The sequence below is a fragment of the Mustela erminea genome, chromosome 17 (assembly GCF_009829155.1).
Source record: "Mustela erminea isolate mMusErm1 chromosome 17, mMusErm1.Pri, whole genome shotgun sequence".
Lineage (NCBI taxonomy): Eukaryota > Metazoa > Chordata > Mammalia > Carnivora > Mustelidae > Mustela > Mustela erminea.
Window position 1 is genome coordinate 46,056,962 of NC_045630.1, and position 20,185 is coordinate 46,077,146.

Here is a 20,185-nt window from a genome sequence, read left to right on the forward strand (position 1 = left end):
TGCTGAGCAGGGAGCTTGCTTCTCCCTCTGCCTCTGAGCCCCCCACCCCTTGTGCTTGACCTCCCTCTCTCTCAAATAAATAAATAAAAATCTTAAAAAACAAACAAACAGACACACCTTTATGAGTTTCACTTTCCTCATCCGTGAAATGGGGATAATAATAATCCCCCCTTCCCCTTGTTGGGAGGATTAATTGAGTTAATATGTGTAAAGCATTTGGAAGCTTATAGTAACAGCTCAATAAATGTTAGCTATACTACCATTACTATCTTTTTCTTTAATTTCTTTGAGTTTATTTGTTTGTTTGTTTTTAACTACCACAGTTGAATATCTGGTTCATTCATTAACTGTCAACTTTTTCTTTTCTGTTTTTGAAGATTTTATATTAAGTAATCTCTACACCCAGCGTAGGACTTGAACCCACCCAGTGTAGGGCTTGAACAACTGGAAGATCAAGAATTGCATGCCCTACTGATTCAGTCAGCCAGGTGCCCCTCCCTGCAGGTATTTTTTTCTTCTTTAAAGATTTTATTTATTTATTTGACACAGAGAGAGAGAGAGAGACAGCGAACAGAAGCAGGGGGAGTGGCAGGCAGAGGGAGAAGCAGGCACCCTACGGAGCAAGGAGCCCAAGGTGGGACTCCATCCCAGGAGCCTGGGATCATCACCTGAGCTGAAGGCAGACACTTAAGTGACTGAACCAGCTAGGTGCCCCTCTCTGTACTGTTTTGATACATAGTATTTGCATTCTTGTTTAAGTCTGAATGTTTTCAGTTTTCCATAGGATCTCTTTTTGGACTCTGGGTTATTTAGAAGTATTTTTTAAAAAAATTCTAAAGGGGGGGTGCGTACCCGGGTAGCTCAGTTGTTAAGCATCTGGCTTGGGTTCAGGTCATGATCCCAGGGTCCTGGGATCGAGCCTTGCATCGGGCTCCCTCCTCCACGGGGAGCCTGTTTCTTCCTCTCCCATTTCCTCTGCTATGTTCCCTCTCTCACTGTTGTCTCTCTGTCAAATAAATAATAAATAAAATCTTTTAAAAAATTCTAAAGGCCTCCTTTTTTGGTGCAAGTTGTCTTTTTGTAATTGATTTTTAGCTTCAATGTATTGTGGTCATTGCTTGTGGAAAATGCCTCTTCCTCAAAATTTGTTGAGAATGATTTAGAGCCTAGAATGTGATCAACTTCTATAAATATGTTATGTGTACTTAGGAAGTAGAAATTTTAAATGTTGTGTGTGCAGTTTTACACATGTCCACCAGATCAAGATAGTTGACTTTGTTGTTTAACTCTTTCATATCATACTCCTTTTTTTTTTTTTTTCCATCCATATGATTTGCCAACAGTGAAAGAAATGTCCTGAAATCTTCCATTGCATTGGTGGATGGCTCCTAGCCCTGTGTTTCCCTCTAGGACAGAGCAAAGCAAGGCCAGCCTATTCTGGAGGTGACTTACTTTGCCTTGATGTAAAACCCACCAAACACATGCATCTGTTCACATTTCAAAACCACTTTATTACCAAAATGAACCAAAGGAGAATGCTGTTTAAATTAAATAAATTACACAAACATCGCGAGTCCCGGGCTTCCCCGGGGATCCCATCATCACAGGTCAGTATCACGAAGAACATTCAAAAGTATTGAAATTCTGGATTATTTCGCTACCTTGCCCTCCTTTCCTGCCTCAGTCATGTCCAGACAATGGTCTGTTTGACTTTGCTCGGATTCTTTTCAAAGTCTTCTGGTAGTGAGGTTTTTGTCAAATCCTCCCTCTCCCGAATGCGTTTCCAATTTTACCTCCACTGTCTGGACACTTGGTTCAAAGGACACCTCTGCTCGGGATGTCTTGAGGCTCTGTGACCTCCCCCCACCTCCTGGGCCTGAGATGGACTTTGAAGGAGGTGGAGTAAGGGAGATGAGTTGTCATTGGCTAAAGTTCTTGTCCTCCTGGAATTTGGCACTTCGGGTGCTGGGCACGGTGAATCCCAGATAACATTGTCTTCTGCCTTCCAAGTCTTGAGTTCCATTGGCAGCCAGATGGCATAATGAAATCACAGAGAAGCAATGCTTGTAGGCCAAGAATCTGTTGGCTCTTTGCCAGCACCCTCTCCTTTAACTCTAAGAAGACTTGCTAGCTGACCAGCTCGCTCAACACACAGACACACAGCATAGGTCAGGCTGATGTTAGGAATTGGGGCTTTTTTTTCCAGGTTGGGCCAGCCCAACCTGTTGGGCAGGGTCATTGAGTTGAAGGAGCTTGGAAGAAACAGTGGAGGGAAGACGGAAAGGTTTTCTGGGCACTTCCATGGGAATTTCCCCAAATACTTGCACATGCCATCTATTTATTTTCAAGTCAACAGTAGGGTTCTTCAATTAACCCTTCACATCCATAAAGAACGTATCCCTCTTCTCATCTGTCCTAGATGATGACTTCAGGTCCTGAGTTTGTTAAGGAAGCCCGTGGAGGAAGACCCAATCTGGATCAGCCCTTTGCCATGTTCTGCACCCACTTGGGGGGTGCCACTGGCTCTTGGGGGGCTTCTTCCCCTGGCTGGCCGAAGGATCTAGGCTCCAAGCTGATAAGGGAGAGCTAAAATCATTGGCTCTTCACCAAGTGAAAAAGCACAAAGCTGATTTCCTAAGCGGGGGAGGCATTTCTGAAGTCAAGGGGACCATCAGGGCTCAGGTCCCACCAGCCCTTGGTTGCCCCTAGTACACCCCACCCCCAAATCTCTAGTACAAGAAAGGATTTCCAAGAGCTTTTATGCAGAATAACTGGCATCTGTTACTAGGTTGCCAGAGGACTTTGGTGGCTACCCACATGTCCTTTTTGGATCTCCCCCGGGTCTCAAGTGGAGGGGGGCAGCCCCTGAAGGCAGCAGGGAGAGATCATGTTTGGGGACAGCTACGTTGGTGGGCTGCCTCAGGGGAGGTAGCTCTGACGGCCCCAGGACCCTAGCCACCCCCAGGCTTGAGTCTGAAGTGCTGAACAGCAGTGGAGCTCCCAGCAGCCTTGAGATGAGGAGGAAGGAGGCAGAGTCAAGACCGAGTCCTGGGTCGCAGGGAGCATGTGGTCCCAGGAGCACACAGCTGCCAGGGACAGAGTTGGGGCAGCAGGACGGGGCAAGCCATTGAGTCCTAAGCAAGTTCGTTCCTGTGTCCTGTGATGGCTTGACACCATCTGACACCAAACTGCTGGGGGCGCGAGGGCCTTTGCACACTAGGTCAGCAGGGGCCCATTCTCCCTTCTGTTCTTGGCTCACTCTGAAAGGCAGCAATCTGGGCCAGGGTGCGGGGGTGCAGTGGGGGTCCCATCAGCTGCCTTGGGCAGGGCATGGGTGGGTGCGGTGGGGTGAGCTGTAGGCTTTCTCCTTCTGGCCAGGGCCCTGAGCATCAGCAGGAGAGTGAAGAGGTGGTTTTCCTTGTTGCTGAGGTTGGCTGGCTCTAGAGATGCCAGGAGGCCCGCGGGGAAAGGAGAGAGGAGGAGGAGGAGGGGGAGGGTAGGGAGGGGCGGAGGTCCTGGTGGATGTGCTCTCCTCTACCCACCCCTCCTCATGACCCCAGGCTCGTTCTTCTTGGGAGTCCCGGATGCCACGTGCTCTGGAGACAGTGTGGGGGGCTGGCTGGGCCCTCACAGGGCAGTCAGGGTCTCCGTGTGAAACATACTCCCAAACATCTCCTGCAGGAGGACAAGGGAGGGGAAGGGAGGGCGTTAGACCTGTCAGATTCCCAGTGGCTGCCACCGTGAGGTGACCCTATGAGCCCCTGGCCTGAGAGAGCTTCCTGAGGCAGCGTGTGAGTGTGAGTGTGTGCGTGAGCCGGGGAGAGGCGGGCCCCGCCTGAGAGGCCAACTTGTACAGAGGTGAGGAGAGGAGATGCTTGGAACCTGTGCAGAATCACCTCTGGTGGGCTCTGTGACCTCAGGTGTCCTCCTCCTTCTCAGCTTCACTTTCTTTGTTAGCTGACAGGAGGGGGAAGATCAGACACGCTCTAAAGTCCTTTCTTGCTCTGATAAGCTGTTTGGGGGCCTAGCCAAGGTTTTTGGAATGTGCTGGAGATTCCACGGGAGAACAGAAATCAGCCTGCCAAGTCTTTGTAGCTCCGGCTCTCTTTCCTAATGCCTCCCACACGCCATCAGCACTCCCAGAGACCTGTTCGGAGGACACGGAACTCAAGCCCAGAAGGAATGAGAAGAGGTACAAAGTGAGATGCGACCCCCAGGCCCGAAGCCAGACTCCTCCCCAACTAGTCATCTGGGTTTCTTGTAAGTCAGGGCAGGGGGGTGGTCCTAGTTTCCCTGTCAGGACGATGGGGCCCTGTGGGGATGCTGACACTACCCCCCCCCCGCCCCCGCGTGGCCACAAGCGCTAAAGGGCTGGCCGTAGACGACAACATTTGTAGTCCTCGAATTCTGACCCTCCCCAAATAGAAGTGTCCTGAGGGCATGGGTCTCAGCGCTGGATGCGCTGGATGCGCTGGATGCGCTGAGAACTGGGAACTGGGCCAGAACCCTGGAACGGGGCCAGGCAAGCAGTCCTCACATGTCTGTTGCCTTCGTGAAGGAACATGTGAATCCCTCACGGATCCTGTGAGGTAGACGGGGCCAGCCGTCCCCCACAGCTCCCCGGCTCTACAGTGATAGAAACGGGGGCCTCGTGTGTTGTGCGTCCGTCCCAGATCACGTGTGGAGACGGTGCAGAGTTCAGCATAGACATCACCTCCTGAGAACCTTGTTCCTTGTCCCGCCCCCCCCGCCCCCACCACCTGTGATGCCTGTCAGGGAGTGAGAAGAGGTGGGATCTGCCATTACAGGAGAGTTGGGAGAGAGCAACATTGTGGCCTTCAAGGGGCCGGCTCCGGCTTGGTGGGGAGAGAGCCCGGTGAACACCGTGGGTTTGGGAGGGTCTCCTTCCCGCTCCGGGCCCCCCACCCCCCATACCTGCTGCCCCTCAGCTCACCTGCTCTAAGTCCCAGTAGCTGGGGCTGTCCTCCTCCAAATCACATAGGGACAGCTCCGGGTCCACTGGAGCCTGGAAGCGGGGAAGATGGGTGCAGCATGAGCTCCTGGCAGCCTCCGGAGGGGCACCATGTTTTCTGCCACATGACTCGCCCTCTTGCTTCTTCCCTCCCCTCCCTCATCTACCTCACAAAAAGTAGCACGGGTGGCCCTCCCCCTTACAGCAGAGGGGTGCATCTGGGGCTGCCCTCCTTTGTGGGCACCTTAGAGGCAGGGGAGGTTGGCCTAGCTGACAAGGACGACTGGCTAGCTGCCTGACCTTGGGGAATCCATTTCCTTTCTCTGGGAATCTGTCTCATCACCTGCCAAGGTAGGATAATTGAACTCATTTGGTGGGCTTTCTACCTCATGATGCTGTCGAAAAGGGGTGTGCGTGTGTGTATAATTTATATATATACACATATGTATATGTGAATATATTTTGTAATATGTAAATATAAGTATAAATACATTCTACATCCATGAATCATTTTAGATCTATAACCATAGTAACTGAGCATAATTTCTGCAGTAATAAATGGCGAGGATTCTTCCAGAATCTCCCTTTTTGCTCTGTGGAGCCCAAAGGCCTGTTGTTCCTGCTCAGTTGTTCTAAGAGTGGAAGACGGGTGCCAGGGCCCTGTGTTTTCCTGGGCAGTCTTTCAGCACTTAGAACAGATGGCTTCACCTTCATCAGTCTCTTCCAGCAAAGAGCAAATGGTTGCTTCAGGGCCAGAAAAGCCTTTCTTATGAGCCAGGACAGGGGAGGTTTTATATATAAGGAGGTCTGGGGCATGGAGTCCTGGGAGGCCAAGGGCAGGGGCTGCTGAGCTGGGAGGGGCCCTGGGAGTGGAATGGGGGGGAGGCTGGGGAGGGCCAGTCTGGGGCCCCAGTCAGTGGGGTAGAGTTCTTCTGCCTCCCAGCTTTCTGGAGTCCTAGACGGTGTGATTTGTAGCTCATTTGCATACCACTTAGTGAGCTAGCAAATTAAATGTCAAGAAACTGAGACCAAACTTGGATCCAGCTTCTTCATCCATCACCAGGCTGAAAGCTCTAAGCTCTGCTAGATTAAAACGGGCAGAATCACTCCCCTCCCTTGCCCCAAACCTCTTCTAGAACGAGTGAAGGAGGAGGCAGGTAGACAATGCCAGAATCCTGGGCATACTCTAATATGCTTTGAGTGTTTGTGTGACCTGGAAATTAATACTAATAAAACATATTACCGAAGACAAAGTGCTTCCAAGTGACACAAAAGGCATGATTATCAGTGGATCTTAAAAAGGAAGCAAAAGAAAAACACTGTGAGGTAGGTAAAGTTAATTTAGGCTGCTTGTCCCAGATAAGGAACTCGGTAATGACAGTTTTAGAAAAGTGAAAGGACAGACTTGGTGTTGGAACCCAGACCTTCTCCTATGTTCTTTCTCATGCCCCCGGTCTTGCCATTTCAGTGCCCTGGAGCCTTGGCTTCCCAACGTGCAGGGACCTTACCCCTTGGAAGTCACGTCCTGGGACCACTTCTCTGGCGTTTGCCTGGGCAAAGAGGACAGCATCATGTATGCTGGGAAAGACGTGGTCGCGCTCTAGACACCCATCTTCAAAGACGCCGCCGTGGCTGATGTCGTTGTACACCTGGGCTGGAAGGAGGAAAAGGCTTTCAGAAAGGTAACAGTCATGTGGTCTGGAGCTGGGGGTGGAGGAAGGATGGCGACAGGGAAGGAAGGGAAAGAGAGAGGACTGAGGGTTGTACTCTGGGGCATTCGCAAACGCCGGACCCAGGCATTGGCCTTGCAGTATCCATTCTGGCCAGCAGAGGGCAACGTGAGCTTGAGGATGCGGAACCTCCAACCCAGGGCAGAAGGAAGCAGTTTGATTTAGAGGGTTGGTACTTTGTGGGGATTGAGAGGGAAAGGCTAAACTGTCTCCAAGGACGCTGCTGGCAATTCTATCCCTGGACGGTTTGTTCTTTCTCTCATTTCTCTAGAACTTTCCCACAACCTCCAATGCATGGAAAAGCCCTCACTTTTACCAAATGCTGGAGATGATTTCTGGAGGACCGCCCAGTGAGGGAGGAGCCCACTGACTCTAACTGCCATTGCAGGTTCTCCCTCTGAGCAGGTTCCTTGGAGCCTGGGTCCTGCTCAGGCTAATTCTGAAGTTGGGCCAGCCCCCAGGAGGGCTCTGGATCTCTGCAGGAAGTGCGGTGTATGTGCCCCATCAGTCCTGTTTCATGTCTGTGTGTCCTTGCTTCCGGTCCACGACCTCGCACTCTGCATCCGCATAGACAATGTGAAAGTGTTCTGCTCTGTGGGCATGTCCTCAGGGCCATGTCTATGCACCCTTCGGAGATGGTGTGTATATAAAACAGTGTGCCTGTGTTCCCCAGAGAGCTACCATGCGTGTGTGCCATCTGCTCATTCACGGGCTCACAGGTTTGGAGAAGACCCCAAATTCATCTAGTCAGCCCCCTAATTTGACATAAGTAGAAACTGATGCCTAGACATGAAGTGACTTGGTCAAGGATGCAGGCAAATTAATAGTGGGGCAAATTAGAATCCCGGTTGTCCCTCTTACACGTCACACCCCTGCTTTCCCGCCTCCTTCCGTTACTGAGACCTCTAGGCTGTTTCCCCAGTCTGGCCACAGGCTCTTCTGACTTGTGCTCCAAGGCGCAGGCAGTGGCCGGGGGGAGTTATCTGAGTGCTCTCGTGTCCACCCTCCTACGCAGCGTTCCGCCAACCTGGTCCTCCCCTCCCCCCACCCCCAACCTTCGGGTCCTCTAAATGTCCTCCTCTCTCACCGTGGATGTTCACCAAGAAGACCTTCACACCGATCTTCCCATAGGTGGAGCTCAGCTAGAAGTGTTGGGGGAAGGGTGTTGGGATAGGGAGACAAAAAGAAAGGAATGTTCTGAGTAGGTCTCAAAAGTGATTAACAAAACGCACTTCAGAGGGGAAGCCAAACAAATAAGCAGCCCCAAGCACCCTGGCAGCCAGAGATAAACATAGCAGCAAAGCACACCCCTTCTCCCTGGAGTGCTGGCCACTAGCTTTTCTGGAAAGCAGGACAGAAATGCACTTTGCCAATGAGGCGGGCACTTAAAGACACCGTGGCCCCTCCTTGTGGGGTCAGAGCTTTTCCCTCAGTAGCTTGGATGTCCGGATTTCACCTCTCTTCCAACACTGGAGCTTCAGGCAGAAGCTGCGGGGAGGCTGGAGACAGGCCTAGACTCCAGGTCCCGGCTAGGGAAGCAGGCTGAGCCCACGGCTGGGGATGGGGGTCTTCTGGGCACCCAGCAGATGCTCTGTGTGTGATACTTGGTCTCTGTGCTGTCCATAGGCCTCGGTTTTCCCGGGCTGCCTCTATCTGAGCCAGCTCTGAGGCTTGCTGACTCCCTACCATCGGAGGCATTGCTGAAAAGGTATCAGATGGATAGATACCTCTACTCAGGGTGTCCCATGGACTGCCGGTTTGGTCTGGGAATGTGGGGCACTAATGTCATGTCTTCTCTTCTCGCTGGACTGGAATTGGCTGATGTTGGAGTATTTGGGTGAGGGTGGGAAGAACAGCAGACCGTGAACAGGGCCCGGGCTGGACTCTACTCAGAGGACCTCGGGGTGGGATCCTGGTGGCCTGAGAAGGACCTTGGGGCGTCTCTCTGCTAGAGACAGGGGCTAAGGCAGGTGGGGCAGCAACTATCCCTCTGGGATTCCTTTCCAGCCGCTCATCACTGTGGGCTGTCTAGGCCTGCTTTGCAGAGAGCTGCCTCTCCTGGTCATGTCCAGAGGAAAGCTCCCTTTTGAAATGAATGAAGCTTCCCTTGTCAAAATGAGGGCTCCAAGGAGTGTGGGAGAGCAGCGGGGAGGGTGTTGGGGTGGAGGGTGGGCTGGCACTCCCTTGCCTGGGGCCTCACCTTGCCCAGGGCTTTGATGCCCATCAAGTCCACAAAGCTGACCCCACTCATATCAAGGATGATGGTGTGGAAGGTGACAAAGGGTGGGACGCTGGCCAGCATGTCACTGGGCTCACTGGGGTTCTCAGCGGGGGCTGGTGGTTCACAGTGGGCCTCTGGGGAGCTGTCAGGGCTGAAGGTGATGTAGGAGACGCTGGCGCCGTTAGCAGGAGTCTGGTTGTTGTTGGGGTCCGTCGGGGAGGCGTTCTCGAAGTCCTGCTGAAGCTCCTGCAGGGAGACAGTCTGGGAATGGGGGGGTGGGGGGGCAGGGCATCATCAGACTGAATCAGACTTTGCTATAGTTGAGGCAGGGGCAAGGAATGTGCAGGTGGAAGTCAGTAACGTCAAGAATGTCGAGGTGGTGAATACGAGCCCCCAGAAACCTGCAGGGAGGGCACCGCCCAATGGCCTTTCCCCAGGCGGGGACTGCGTGCTCCGTCTCCCACCATCCAGACAACGCTGGAGGAGGCATCCGGGAGAGGCGCGGACGCCTCGGCCCACTCCGCTGTGGGAGAAAGGGCCTCTGGAAACAACCGTGCCCGAGAACTCCCACCCTCACATCTAACCTGGGTGGGCACCCCAGCAAATTCACCGCTGCTCCCCATTTGGGGTTGTTCCTAAGTCTATGCGCCACATCCCGTCTTAGCCAGAAAATGAGGAGGGGCCGTGGGGCTCTGTGGTTACCCCCAGGAGCTGGCGCCCCCTCACCCAAGGGGAAGAATGCCCAGAGGCTTTATGTCTTTGCTTCAAGAGGTGCTGGGAGGGGGGGCCCCCAGGGGGCAGGATCCAGGAGGATAGGCTCCTCCTAGTGTCAGTTCACCTTGGTTTTCATAAACAGAGACTTCCTCTGCTGTGTGGGCCTCAGCCTCCCCTTCTCCTGCCTCCTGAGGTATTTTTGCTTGGCCAGCAGCACTTTCTGGGGGTCCACACCCGTCTGCAGGGAGAAAACAATTGCAGTTTGGACCTCTTTGGAGGTGGCCTGCCTCCCAGCCCTCTTTCTCCCATCTTCTCTGATCGGCCCCTCTGGCCACCAGAGTCCTGCATCCTACCTTGGCAATGACCTTTTGCCTGAAGATCTCCGAGTTGGCAAAGTAGAGAGGGGAGCAGTAAGTGACAATCTTAACCCCTTCGATTTCCTGGACCTAGGACAGGGAGACTGAGCTCAGGTGGCAGGCATGTCTTTATTGGCTTTTTTTTTTTTTTTTTTAAAACCCTCTTTTCTTTGGGGTGGGGGCAGGGCAAAAGAAATAGGTCTTAACTTTGGATTACTTACCCTGTTATAGGTCTTGGGATTAACATAAATGTCAGTGTCCATGACCTGGGCCAAAGCATAGCCATTTCGACTGGGTGAAAAAGGAAAAGAAAAAAAAAAAAAGATCATGCTAAAAGCCAGTGGGCCTGGAAGGATACTTGGATGGGAGCGGGGGCAGAAGCAGGATGGGGTGGGGTCCCTTTCTCCTCCCCGGGCATGCTGGGTTGGTCTTTCTATACTGGAGACACATGCCTGGTGGCCTATGGCTGGGCTATGACCTGAAGGATGACAGGTGGGGCCTTGACATAGCTCCCAGCCTGGGGCTCGGCACAGAGAAGAGGTAGAGTATGTGAGGTGACAAGCTTGGGTGGCCCCGAAGTCACCACTTCCTGGTTCTGAGTTCTCAAGGCGAGAAGACAGTGCTACCCTCACATAGAGCATCCTTCCTGCCCTGGCCTGAAACCTCTTTCTGCGGTGCCCCTGGCCTGTACCCTTTAATCTTTTTATAGGAAGGACACGGCATCTGTCCTCTGGCCTGGTATTCCCCCGGGGAGGGTCCCGTTTGGTCTGGGGACTGGCAATGCCCTCGGACAGACTCCTGTTCTTTCCCTACTTTGTCTGGCCCCCTAGCCCTCGAGCCCGGGAAGGCTTCCTCTGGGGCTTTTGAGATATGGCAATCGGTCAGCCCAGCCTGGGCGCGGGGTTGGGGGGGGGCACTGCCGCGCCTTGCGGGGGTGGGGGGGCCGTTACTTACAACTGAGTCTGGAAGACCACCACCAGGGCGGAGAAGGCGACGCCCACGGCCACACCGCACGGCAGGCTCAGGAAAAACGAGGATAGGAAGCTTACCGTCCAGACACACTGTGAGGACAGACACGTCAGAGCAGGCCTGGGGAGAAGGCTGCCTCTTCTGGGAGGTCTTTTGGCAATAGCCAAGGCCATTCAACAGGCCAGCGCCTGTTTCTGCAAACTCAGACCCGTCCTCCCCTTTTCACGGCATTTTTGCCCTGTCTTCTGTATTGCGGCTCTGGGCGCGCTTGCCTGTCTCCCCCAGACGGAGCGTGGCTAGCAAGCTCGCTGGGTTTTTAGGAGGCGGCCAGGCCACCCAGGGAGGCAGCGTGGAGCACACTGAGAGCATGAGGGTCAGATCCACCCGGGGTTCAAAGTTTCATTCTCCCACTCACTAGTGATGAGCCGAGTTGCCGGACCCACAAAAGGGGAGCAGTGACACGTGTTTCATGAAAGGATGAAAGAGCTAAGCCACCTAAAGGTCCTAGCCTAGCGATGGGCACCCAGTGGTCACTCCACAAGCGTGAGCTCCCTTTCTCCACCTAACGGGAGGCTGTGTATGCCCGACACAGGCTCAGTGGTCTTCCCCACCTCCCCGCCTGGGGTCTGGCTATGTGGGTGGGGGCAGGGTTGGCTGCTGTTGGTTGGACCCCTTGATTGTCCTTTACAGTCCCCCAAATTCCTCTAAAGGAAACAAATCTGCCCACGTTCCTGCAGAGAACAGTGAGGCTCAGACAGGAGCCCAAACACAATGTAAATCTCAGGGACGATTGTCATGGTGGAGGATTGTGGCAATGTGGTAAAAGCAGATCAGTAGGGTGGGCATTGGAACATGACTTTCCCCTATCCTCATCACTCACTGGGGGACCCCGGATGGACCACTCACTTCTCTGGCTTTAAGGATTTTCCTCATGCAGGCAACCCCAGGAGACAGTACCACGCAGAGGTTTGCCTGTGTAAGATTTGGGTTCCAATCCTGACTACTATTTACTACCCCTGTGGCCTTTGACAAGTACTGTAACCTCTCTGAGCCTTGGTTTCCTTATCTTTTTTTTTTTTTTTAAGTTTTATGTATCTAAGTCATCTCTATACCCAACGTGGGGCTCAAACTCACGACCCAGAGATCAAGAGTTGCACGCTCGTCTGAGTGAGTCAGCCAGGGGCCCCTTGGTTTCATCATCTTGAAAGGAAGTCAGTAAATCCTCTCCTAAGTTACGGTGGAGCTTAACTGGGGATGGTGGTTGTAATTGTCGGTACCTGGTAATCTTAATACTCTTGTCCAACGCAAGATGCATTGGGACCGTGACTAATCATAACAGTCATGTTTGCTGAGCATGGCATAGCTGCCCGGTGCTTTCCCGGTGCTTTTCATTTAATCCTCCACCCCAGTGTGTGATGTGGCCATGACTGTCATCCCCATTACAGAGGAGGAAACAGCATTCCAGAGAGATCTGGCAACTCACTCAAGATCCCAGTACACTGGCTTTAGGTTCTAGGGTTTTTGTTGTCGCTGTTTTTTTAAGAACTATTTCTTTCTGCTTTTGCTCTTTTTGCAACTACAGATCATAAAGATAACCATAGCTACGTTTTACTGGACCCGGGGTACAAATCAGGTAACATGCTTCTTGCTTGTATTATCTCATTTCTTCCTCATAAACACCCCGGGGGGTGGGTGGGTACAGAGTATAAGATACCTATTTTTCAGGTGAGAAAGCCAAGACTCAGAGAAGTTAAGGGACTTGCTGGTTTAGGGCCAAGCACAGAGCCAGTGAGCCGCTGAGATAAGGTGTGAACACAGGATGTCTCACGCCAAACCCTGGGCTCTTGGCAGCTGGTTCTGCAACGAGGTAGCCGCAGAGCAAAGGGATCCCGGACAGAAAGAGCTGACGGGGCTGTGGGGTTGGAGGAGGGAACCAGGGGCCTGGAGGGGTACCCAGAGGCCCCCCCTATACCTACACAGTCCAGCTTGCTCTTCTTCCACAGGTAGTAGGGGTCAGCGAGCTGCCTGAGCGAGTTCTTGAGGTTGACAGCGATCAGTGCTCCCAGCACAGACTGGAGAAACAGAACATCACTCTTCCTCACCTGGGGGACCCCCTTCTTCCTCCCAGCCTACACACCCCCGACCCTGGTGTCTCACAGGACAAAGCTGCAGTTCCAGAACATCTCTGCTGCCAGAGCCCCCAGATCTCTGCACTCCATCTTAGGGCTGGAGAGTGCAGGTCCAAGGCCGTGGGGCCCCTCCTGGCCCTTCTCCATGCCACCCCTCCTCCCTCTCCAACCCCCCCGCCCCCATGCCAAGAGCCTTCTGAGTCAGACACTCCTAAGCACTTGTAAACACTGATGGGGGGACTGACCCTGGGGTCAGAAGGCTGGAGTTGGCGACAAGCCCTGCACTTATGAGCTGTATCACCACACATCATTAAGACTGCCTCAGCCTCAGTTTCCCTCACCTATAAAAGGAGGAAAGTAAACCCTGTGTTGTCTACTTTACAGGTTGTGGTCGGGACAAAGCATGACCCCGTCGTCACTTTGTAGAGGGTCACACAATGCCTAGGGATTGTTCTTACTGGAGTCTCCGGTCTGCCTCCGCTCTCCTGCTGCACTCTTACCTTGGGGAGAGGGTATAGATAGGACCCCAGGACCAGCATGGTGATCATCACGACCAGGGACACACACAGGCTTGCCACCTGTTCCGGAGAAAGAGTTGGGAACAGGGCATAGGGGTGATATTCTCGTTGTTGACTTATTTCCAACAGATGCCTTTGGTGGAGTGGAGACCGGTCGGGGAGAGGAAGGTTGGAGAAGCAGCTGGCCCGCCTTGCAGGTGTCCCGGCTTCTCTGGGGCCGCTGTTTTGTTTCCCTCTCACCTCTCCCCCCAACTGCCCTGCTACAGCACTCACCTGGGACTTTCCTCCAGCACCATCCACAGCCAGAGTGACAGAGAGGGCACAGCAAATGACGTGGATTTTAAAGAAGGAGCCAAAGAAGTTGCTGCAGCCCAGGGCGATCATCTCCTGTGGGGACAGGGGCAGGACTGGAGGTGGGGGTTACGGGGGGTGGGCAGCAGGTAGAGACCAACATAGTCATCCATGCAGGCTGGATGTTGGGCCCTGGACTTGAGAATGACCCTACAGCTAGAAGGCCAGACACTCCCAAGCAAGCTGAAGGCAGCCTCCTGCAGTCAGAGCCCCTCCTGCTCACCGGCACGCACCTTGCTCACCACAGCCCCAAGAGCCCCACAGTACTTGTCGCCAGGCCTCTGTGGGACGGGGCCCGTCCTGCTTTGCCCTGTAGGTAGCTGGACCTACCTGGTTCGAATCCACATCATAGCCGTGCTTGCTGGCCAGGGTCCGGCCCATGGCCAGGTTGATGACATAGCCCACAATGGCCAGCGAGAAGGCTGTGCCCATCATGTCCTTCCACTGGGAAACCACAGGCAACACGGGAGTGGGGAACCTGCCAAGGAGCCAGAGAGCAGGCAGGGCCCGGAAGTGTGAGAAAAGGAGGGCAAGTCCTTTCTCAACCCACGGGGACTGGCCAGGCTCCATAGTGTGCCCGGGTCTACGTCCTCAGTATGACCCTGTGAGGAGCTGCCATGCTCCCATCAACAAAAGCAGAAGCCAAGACGTAGAAACTCACTCCTCTGAGGTCCTAAAGCCAGTAAGTGGTGGCGTCTCGTGTGTTCACGCCCAGGTTCTGGACTCTGTGCTCACTAGTCCACAGATCCACAATCCCCAGCTCCCCGCCCTCTCCTTCTCCCCCTCCAGCCTCTCCTCCAGCCCTGCAACACAGCCACCACCTTCCCCTCCCAGGGCCTGGCGTGGTGCCTGGCACAGAGTCGATGCTCCACACGTGTTGTTTTGAGGCTAATAGCTTCCTTTCCACATGGAGGAAAAGAGCCAACACATTAGAGCAGGCGAAGAGCCGGCGAAGGGCTGATCAGAGAGGCTTTGCTCTGGCAGCATCCAGTAAATGGGACATCTGGGGAGCTGTGGGGTGGTTAAGATTCGCTGTTTGTAATACAGCTAGCATTGGCTGATTGCATGGCTCTCTTCCAAATCAAATAACAGAAATCATTTCCACTTGGTCATTGTCATAGAGTCTACAGTGCTTCCTCATCGAGGTTGTCCTCTCTGGGTCTCTGAGCAGAGGCCTTCATGCAGGACATGTTGTTGGGGGGTGGGCAGGCTTCTGGGGCACCCGGACTCACCCATGTTGGATCTCTCCCACGATCTGCATGTGATACTTTTGGGGCATCTTACAGCCCCCAGAGATAGCTGTCGCCACCACCACCTGCAAACCCCAAAATGCAGAATGGGAATGGGCAGGGCAGGGCTCTCCCAAGCCTCCCTTTTCTCTGGGGACCCCAAATCCAACTCTCCTTCTCCCTCAAAGGGGAACAACCCAAGGAGCAGGGAAGAGTGGGAGCCATGTACAGGGGGATGGAATGGATTTACCCAACTGCCGGTTCTACTGGCTGCCAGTGGAGGGGGAGGCAGAGGTCGGTAGGGGCTCTCCCTTGGCCTTGGGTGGAGCTGAACTCCATTTCTCATGGCCTTTCCAGCCTGGCCCCCAACACTCCAGCCCCAGACGGGGTCCTTACCACGATCATCTCCGTAGGGATGGGGAAGCGGATCCTGTGCATGTAACGAGCGTTGAGTTCCTTCACCAGCACCAGGAAGACGCCACTGATGAGGGCGAAGATGAGCGAGGCGATGTTGGTGTGGGGGAGGTTTTTGCAAATGTCAATGAAGGTCTGGGGGAGAGAGCGCCATGCTCATGGACTCCCACCTCTTCTTCCTGTGCTATCCCCACCCTGGGGTGTCTAACCCAGTGTAAGGATGTCGTCAATGTGAATGGAGGCGCACCAAAGCAGTATTCAGACCCTGGTCTCCCACAGCTCCCCATTTTCCTCCTGCCTCTCCCAAAGGGTTTACTGGGAGTTCACGCCAGTGTGGGAATGCTGATTCTTTTTCTCTTTTTCTTTAGAAAGAATCTGAGCTCAAGGAAGAGAGTTGGAGATAAGACGTAAGGAAGGAATTCCCAGGCAAGGAGTGGTTGAGGCACTACATCAAGGAACTGATGGAGAATGGATAACTCCTTTTCTGCCGGGATTAACCATAGAGAGCCTCAGTGAGCCCTCAAGGTCATGGTTTCACCCTTGCTCCCAAAGTGGGAGCCCCCAGAGAATCCTTTAGGAACCGTGGGTCAACCGGGGGTCATCCTTGTTTGCGAACGTCGTGTAAGGAGGAGCTCACAGCTTCTTCCAACAGTAACACCTGCTCTGTGCCTGCTTGAGCCCCTCCCCATCTGCAGGGGTGTGCTCCTAGACTCACAAAGATGATGGACCCCGGGCCTGCGTAGGAAGGGATGGTCAGTCCAAAGATGTATTTGAGCACCGAGATCAGGATCTGCAGGCCGGCCGCCGTCATGAAGCCCCGGATGAAGGACTCGGACAGGTAGATGGCCACAAAACCAAACTGCACGAAGCCCAGGCCCATCTGAGACGAGAGGGGTGGGGGTGGAGGGATGAACGAGAGGGGTTGGCAGTGCCTGCAACGGCCGGACCCAAACCCGGGCTGGAGTTCCAGGCAGCAGCCCCAGGGAAATGAGCCTTTTGTGACCGGGTCTGGCCCTCTGCTGTGCCAGGCGGATCTCAAGTCGGCATAGGGGCACAGGCCTCTTTGTCGCTTCCTCTCTCCGGCTTTGGTTTTCTTATCTGAAGAATACACCAGGTCCTCCCGCAGAGAGGCCCCTCCTCTCTCAGTAGACGACACCACCAGCCACCCAGTGGGCTAACCAAAAACTCGGAGGTCATCCTCCCCCAACCCCACATCCAGCCTACCACCAACGCCTTTAACGGCCCTGGCCAAATGTTCCATAAGTCCGCCCCATCGCGGGGGCTCTCTCCGTGGCTGCCACCCTGGTCTAGCCCTCGTGAGTCTTGCCTGGGCCTCTACAGAGTCTCCTGACAGGCCGCCTGCTTGGGTTCTTCTAAACCACTTCCCACTTCTCCTCTCTGTGGCCTGAATGACCTTAGAGACCGCCAATCCCACCTAAAGGCACTGTGTAGGGGACAGACCTCAGCTTCCATTGTCCAGCCTCTGCCTCTATTTCCAGCCCCGTCTCTGGCCCATCCCCCAAAGCCACCTGCTGTCCAGCCACCCCAAACTTCTTGCCTCATCATTCCTCAGTCAGTTCACACCCTCAGGTCTCCACGCTTTGGGGTGCGTTCCCTCTGCCTGGACTGCCCTTCTGTGCCTCGTTCATTCGGTTCCCGGCCAACCTCTACTCATCCTTTAGACTCAGGTCAAATGTCACCTCCTCTCTGAGGCGAGGCCCTCCCCGACTCTCGACACCCTCTTCGATACTCTCACACCCTTTGAACACAGCTCTGTTACGCAGCTTATCTCACGGCCTCCACGCTGATCTGTTGACACGACTACTTCCTCTGCGGGGCTGGGAGCAACTGGGGAACCGGGCCCCTTCTCTGCTTATTGTTCCCCTGAGGCCTAGCCCAGCGAAGCAACCAGAAACATCAACTGAATGAGCGGATGAATTAAAGGCGTCGTCTGAGGTTGGTTGCTTCCTGCTCTAGTGTCCCACCAGGCATCATTTCCCGTCATAAAACCTAGCAGAGGGGCGCCCGGGTGGCTCAGTTGGTTAAGCATCTGCCCTTGGCTCAGGTCCTGGGATGGAACCCCGCATTGGGCCCCCTTCTCCTTCTCAGTCTGCTCCTCCCTCTGCTCATGCTCTCTCTCTTTCTCAAATCAATAAAATCCTAAACCAGAAAACACCAAGCCCTCCCTCCCTCCACCAAAAACAACAACAACAAAAAAACAAAACAAAAAAACCCCCACAAAAAACAAAAACAAAAAAACACCAAAAACGCAAACCAAACAAACAACCTAGCAGAGGCCTCTGCAATTTGTGTAACTGATGTGGAACAGGTGAGGCTGTGGCTTGGGGTAGAGGAGGTGGAGGGGGGTGAGGGATGTTAGAGAACTGGGATGACCCTGCTGGCAGAGGGACGGGCATTGGAGAGGGTGGCAGAGAGAGGCGGTGAGCCTTCCGGATAGTCTGGGACTCGGGACAGTTTTACCAGGGGCAGATGCTGGTCTCAGGGACCTGCGGGAGGCAGTGGGGAGAGACACCGATTTCTGGAGGTCTTTTGTGGCCCCGGGAATGGGGAAGTGGGAGGAGGTAGAGCCTTGAATCAGCTTCAGTGTCAAAAACTGGACTTTGGAGGCAGGGGCAGGACAGAAAAGATGCTCTCCTGACGCTGAGCCCTCGGCAGGGAACGCGGCAGTCCCCTCACCTGAATGATGGCCGTCAGGCAGGCCAGGGTTGCGGACACGTGCAGCCTCTCAGCCTCCATGGCCGCCGTGTCCACGTAGCTCTTGTTGGTGGCATTGTCGAAGACCCAGAACTTCGACTCTGGGGCCAGCTGCAGACAGATGTTACCCACCAGGATGCTGATAACGGCAAAGGTACCTGCGGTGCCCACCCAGCCAGCGAGTCAGAGGTTTGGACCACAGCCCTGGACAAACAGAAAGGGGCCCAGCAGAGCTTCCCTGCCCTCGGAGGGATGGGTCCCCCCACCTCCAATGTTCCTCTCCAGCAACACAACAGTCACTCACACGTAAACGTGACCTGCACTTTCAAGAGGCTTTCACCTCGGCTGCTAGTGTGATTTCGTCGGGCGCGTGAAGAAACGAGCTTGGAAACCCAAGCAGTGCCTGACCCAGAAACAGGCCTTGTGAGCAGGCCCTTGTCTCCCCGTCACTTAGCACCAGAGAGCGCCAAGTGTCCCTGCAGGGACCAGTGTGAGAGTGACGGGGCAGTTTCCCACGTCTGTTGGGCACTTTGGGGCTCACAGTATATCCTGGTCCACCGAGTGCTCCCCACATTCCGGGGAGGAGGACAGAACAGGGAGTGCTAAATGGGCTCACGGGCAGCTCCGTGGTTTCTCTAAGGTCGCAGGGGACCTGGGAGTGACGTTCACAGGGACAGTCCCTTCGGGACCAACGGGCACCCGCTCTAGGAGAAGGCAGATGGAAGACAGAAACCCCTCTGCCATGCCCCCTGTCCTCAGGGTCCAGGCCACCTTGCCCGCTGAGAGGGGAGAGGCCTTACCTGGCACCATCTGGTGTATACCCCCCAGGAAGAAGTAGGTGAGGAGGGGGAAGAAGGAGGAATAGAGGCCGTTGACGGCAGGAAGGTTGGCCAGCAGAGCAAATGCCATGCCTGCGGAGGACAAACAGATTGCAGGCTCAGAGGTAGGGCTGCGTTGTGGAGGTCACAGGGGGCCGGGAGAGAAGGACAGGGGAGCGGCAGGCCACGGGCACCTCCTAGGGCACGGACCCCTCACCTTGTGGGACCTGGATGGATCCACCACTGAGTCCACCCAGCAGGTCGGGGATGATGTAGTCTTTGATCTTGTACTTGGGGAGCCAGGAGAGCACAGGGAGCAGCCCAAACACCACAGCTTTGGTCTTGGCCGAGGAACATCTGAGGGAAGAGGACAGGCTTCCAGTCAGCACGGCATGGTTTGGACACTCCGAGTTGCGGAGAGATTACAAGGTCCCGTTCCTGGTCATTCATTCATTCATCCACTCATTCATTCGGAATTCATTCAGCATTCAGTAAGCACCCACGCTGGGCCTGATGCCGGGGATGCTGAGGAGAAGGGGGCGGGGCTTTCTTTAGGGAGCCGTCCACATGCCCTGGGCTTAGCTGGGCGTCTTCCGAAGCTGGCTGCTCCCCTGGGACATCACGTGACTTGGTGTGAAGGCATGGATTTGGGGTAGCTTAGCCTTCCAAGCCACAGGGTCCAGCCCCCATCTCAGATGGCCTTTCTCCAGTCTGACGGAACACAGGGCTGGGCACCCAGGTGAGTGAGCTTCTGCAGCTTGGTGTATACACCGGGTTGTAATTACTTGCTTGTCATCTCTCGCTCACACTGGACAGCAAACCTTACCATGGCCGAGAGTCTGGCTGTCTTGTTCATCTTGTGTATCTTGTACATTGTATCGGGCTGCTTAGTAAATATTTGCGGAGTAACTGAATGAATGGATGATTGAAAGGGTGGGCTGGTGTTGGAACTCAGTCGGAGCAGGGGCTACCGCCATCTTTCGCAGCACCGCCCCCCAAAGAAAGCTCCATTGTGCTTGCAGGGTACGCCTCTGCGGACCCACCGTCCC

At 54.3% G+C, this 20,185-nt stretch overlaps 1 protein-coding gene across 5 annotated transcripts in view; it reads right to left on the reverse strand.

The window, feature by feature from the left end:
- Positions 1–1,490: 1,490 nt before the first annotated feature.
- The window catches only part of SLC26A9 (solute carrier family 26 member 9), a 28,590-nt gene continuing 9,895 nt past the window's right edge, over positions 1,491–20,185 (reverse strand). For 4 of the 5 annotated variants that reach the window (XM_032318397.1, XM_032318395.1, XM_032318396.1 and 1 more), the window contains 19 exons: positions 19,354–19,493; positions 19,119–19,229; positions 18,301–18,476; positions 16,319–16,483; positions 15,586–15,738; positions 15,193–15,275; positions 14,291–14,438; positions 13,883–13,996; positions 13,592–13,669; positions 12,939–13,034; positions 10,948–11,054; positions 10,215–10,284; positions 9,991–10,083; positions 9,762–9,875; positions 8,903–9,184; positions 7,790–7,844; positions 6,481–6,626; positions 4,955–5,026; positions 1,491–3,675 (listed from right to left, as the gene is read on the reverse strand). In XM_032318397.1, coding sequence (XP_032174288.1) covers positions 3,628–3,675; positions 4,955–5,026; positions 6,481–6,626; positions 7,790–7,844; positions 8,903–9,184; positions 9,762–9,875; positions 9,991–10,083; positions 10,215–10,284; positions 10,948–11,054; positions 12,939–13,034; positions 13,592–13,669; positions 13,883–13,996; positions 14,291–14,438; positions 15,193–15,275; positions 15,586–15,738; positions 16,319–16,483; positions 18,301–18,476; positions 19,119–19,229; positions 19,354–19,493 — 2,251 coding nt within the window. In that variant the 3' untranslated portion in view covers positions 1,491–3,627. The remainder of the gene's footprint in view (positions 3,676–4,954; positions 5,027–6,480; positions 6,627–7,789; positions 7,845–8,902; positions 9,185–9,761; positions 9,876–9,990; positions 10,084–10,214; positions 10,285–10,947; positions 11,055–12,938; positions 13,035–13,591; positions 13,670–13,882; positions 13,997–14,290; positions 14,439–15,192; positions 15,276–15,585; positions 15,739–16,318; positions 16,484–18,300; positions 18,477–19,118; positions 19,230–19,353; positions 19,494–20,185) is intronic. The other variant, XM_032318400.1, reaches the window with a different exon arrangement.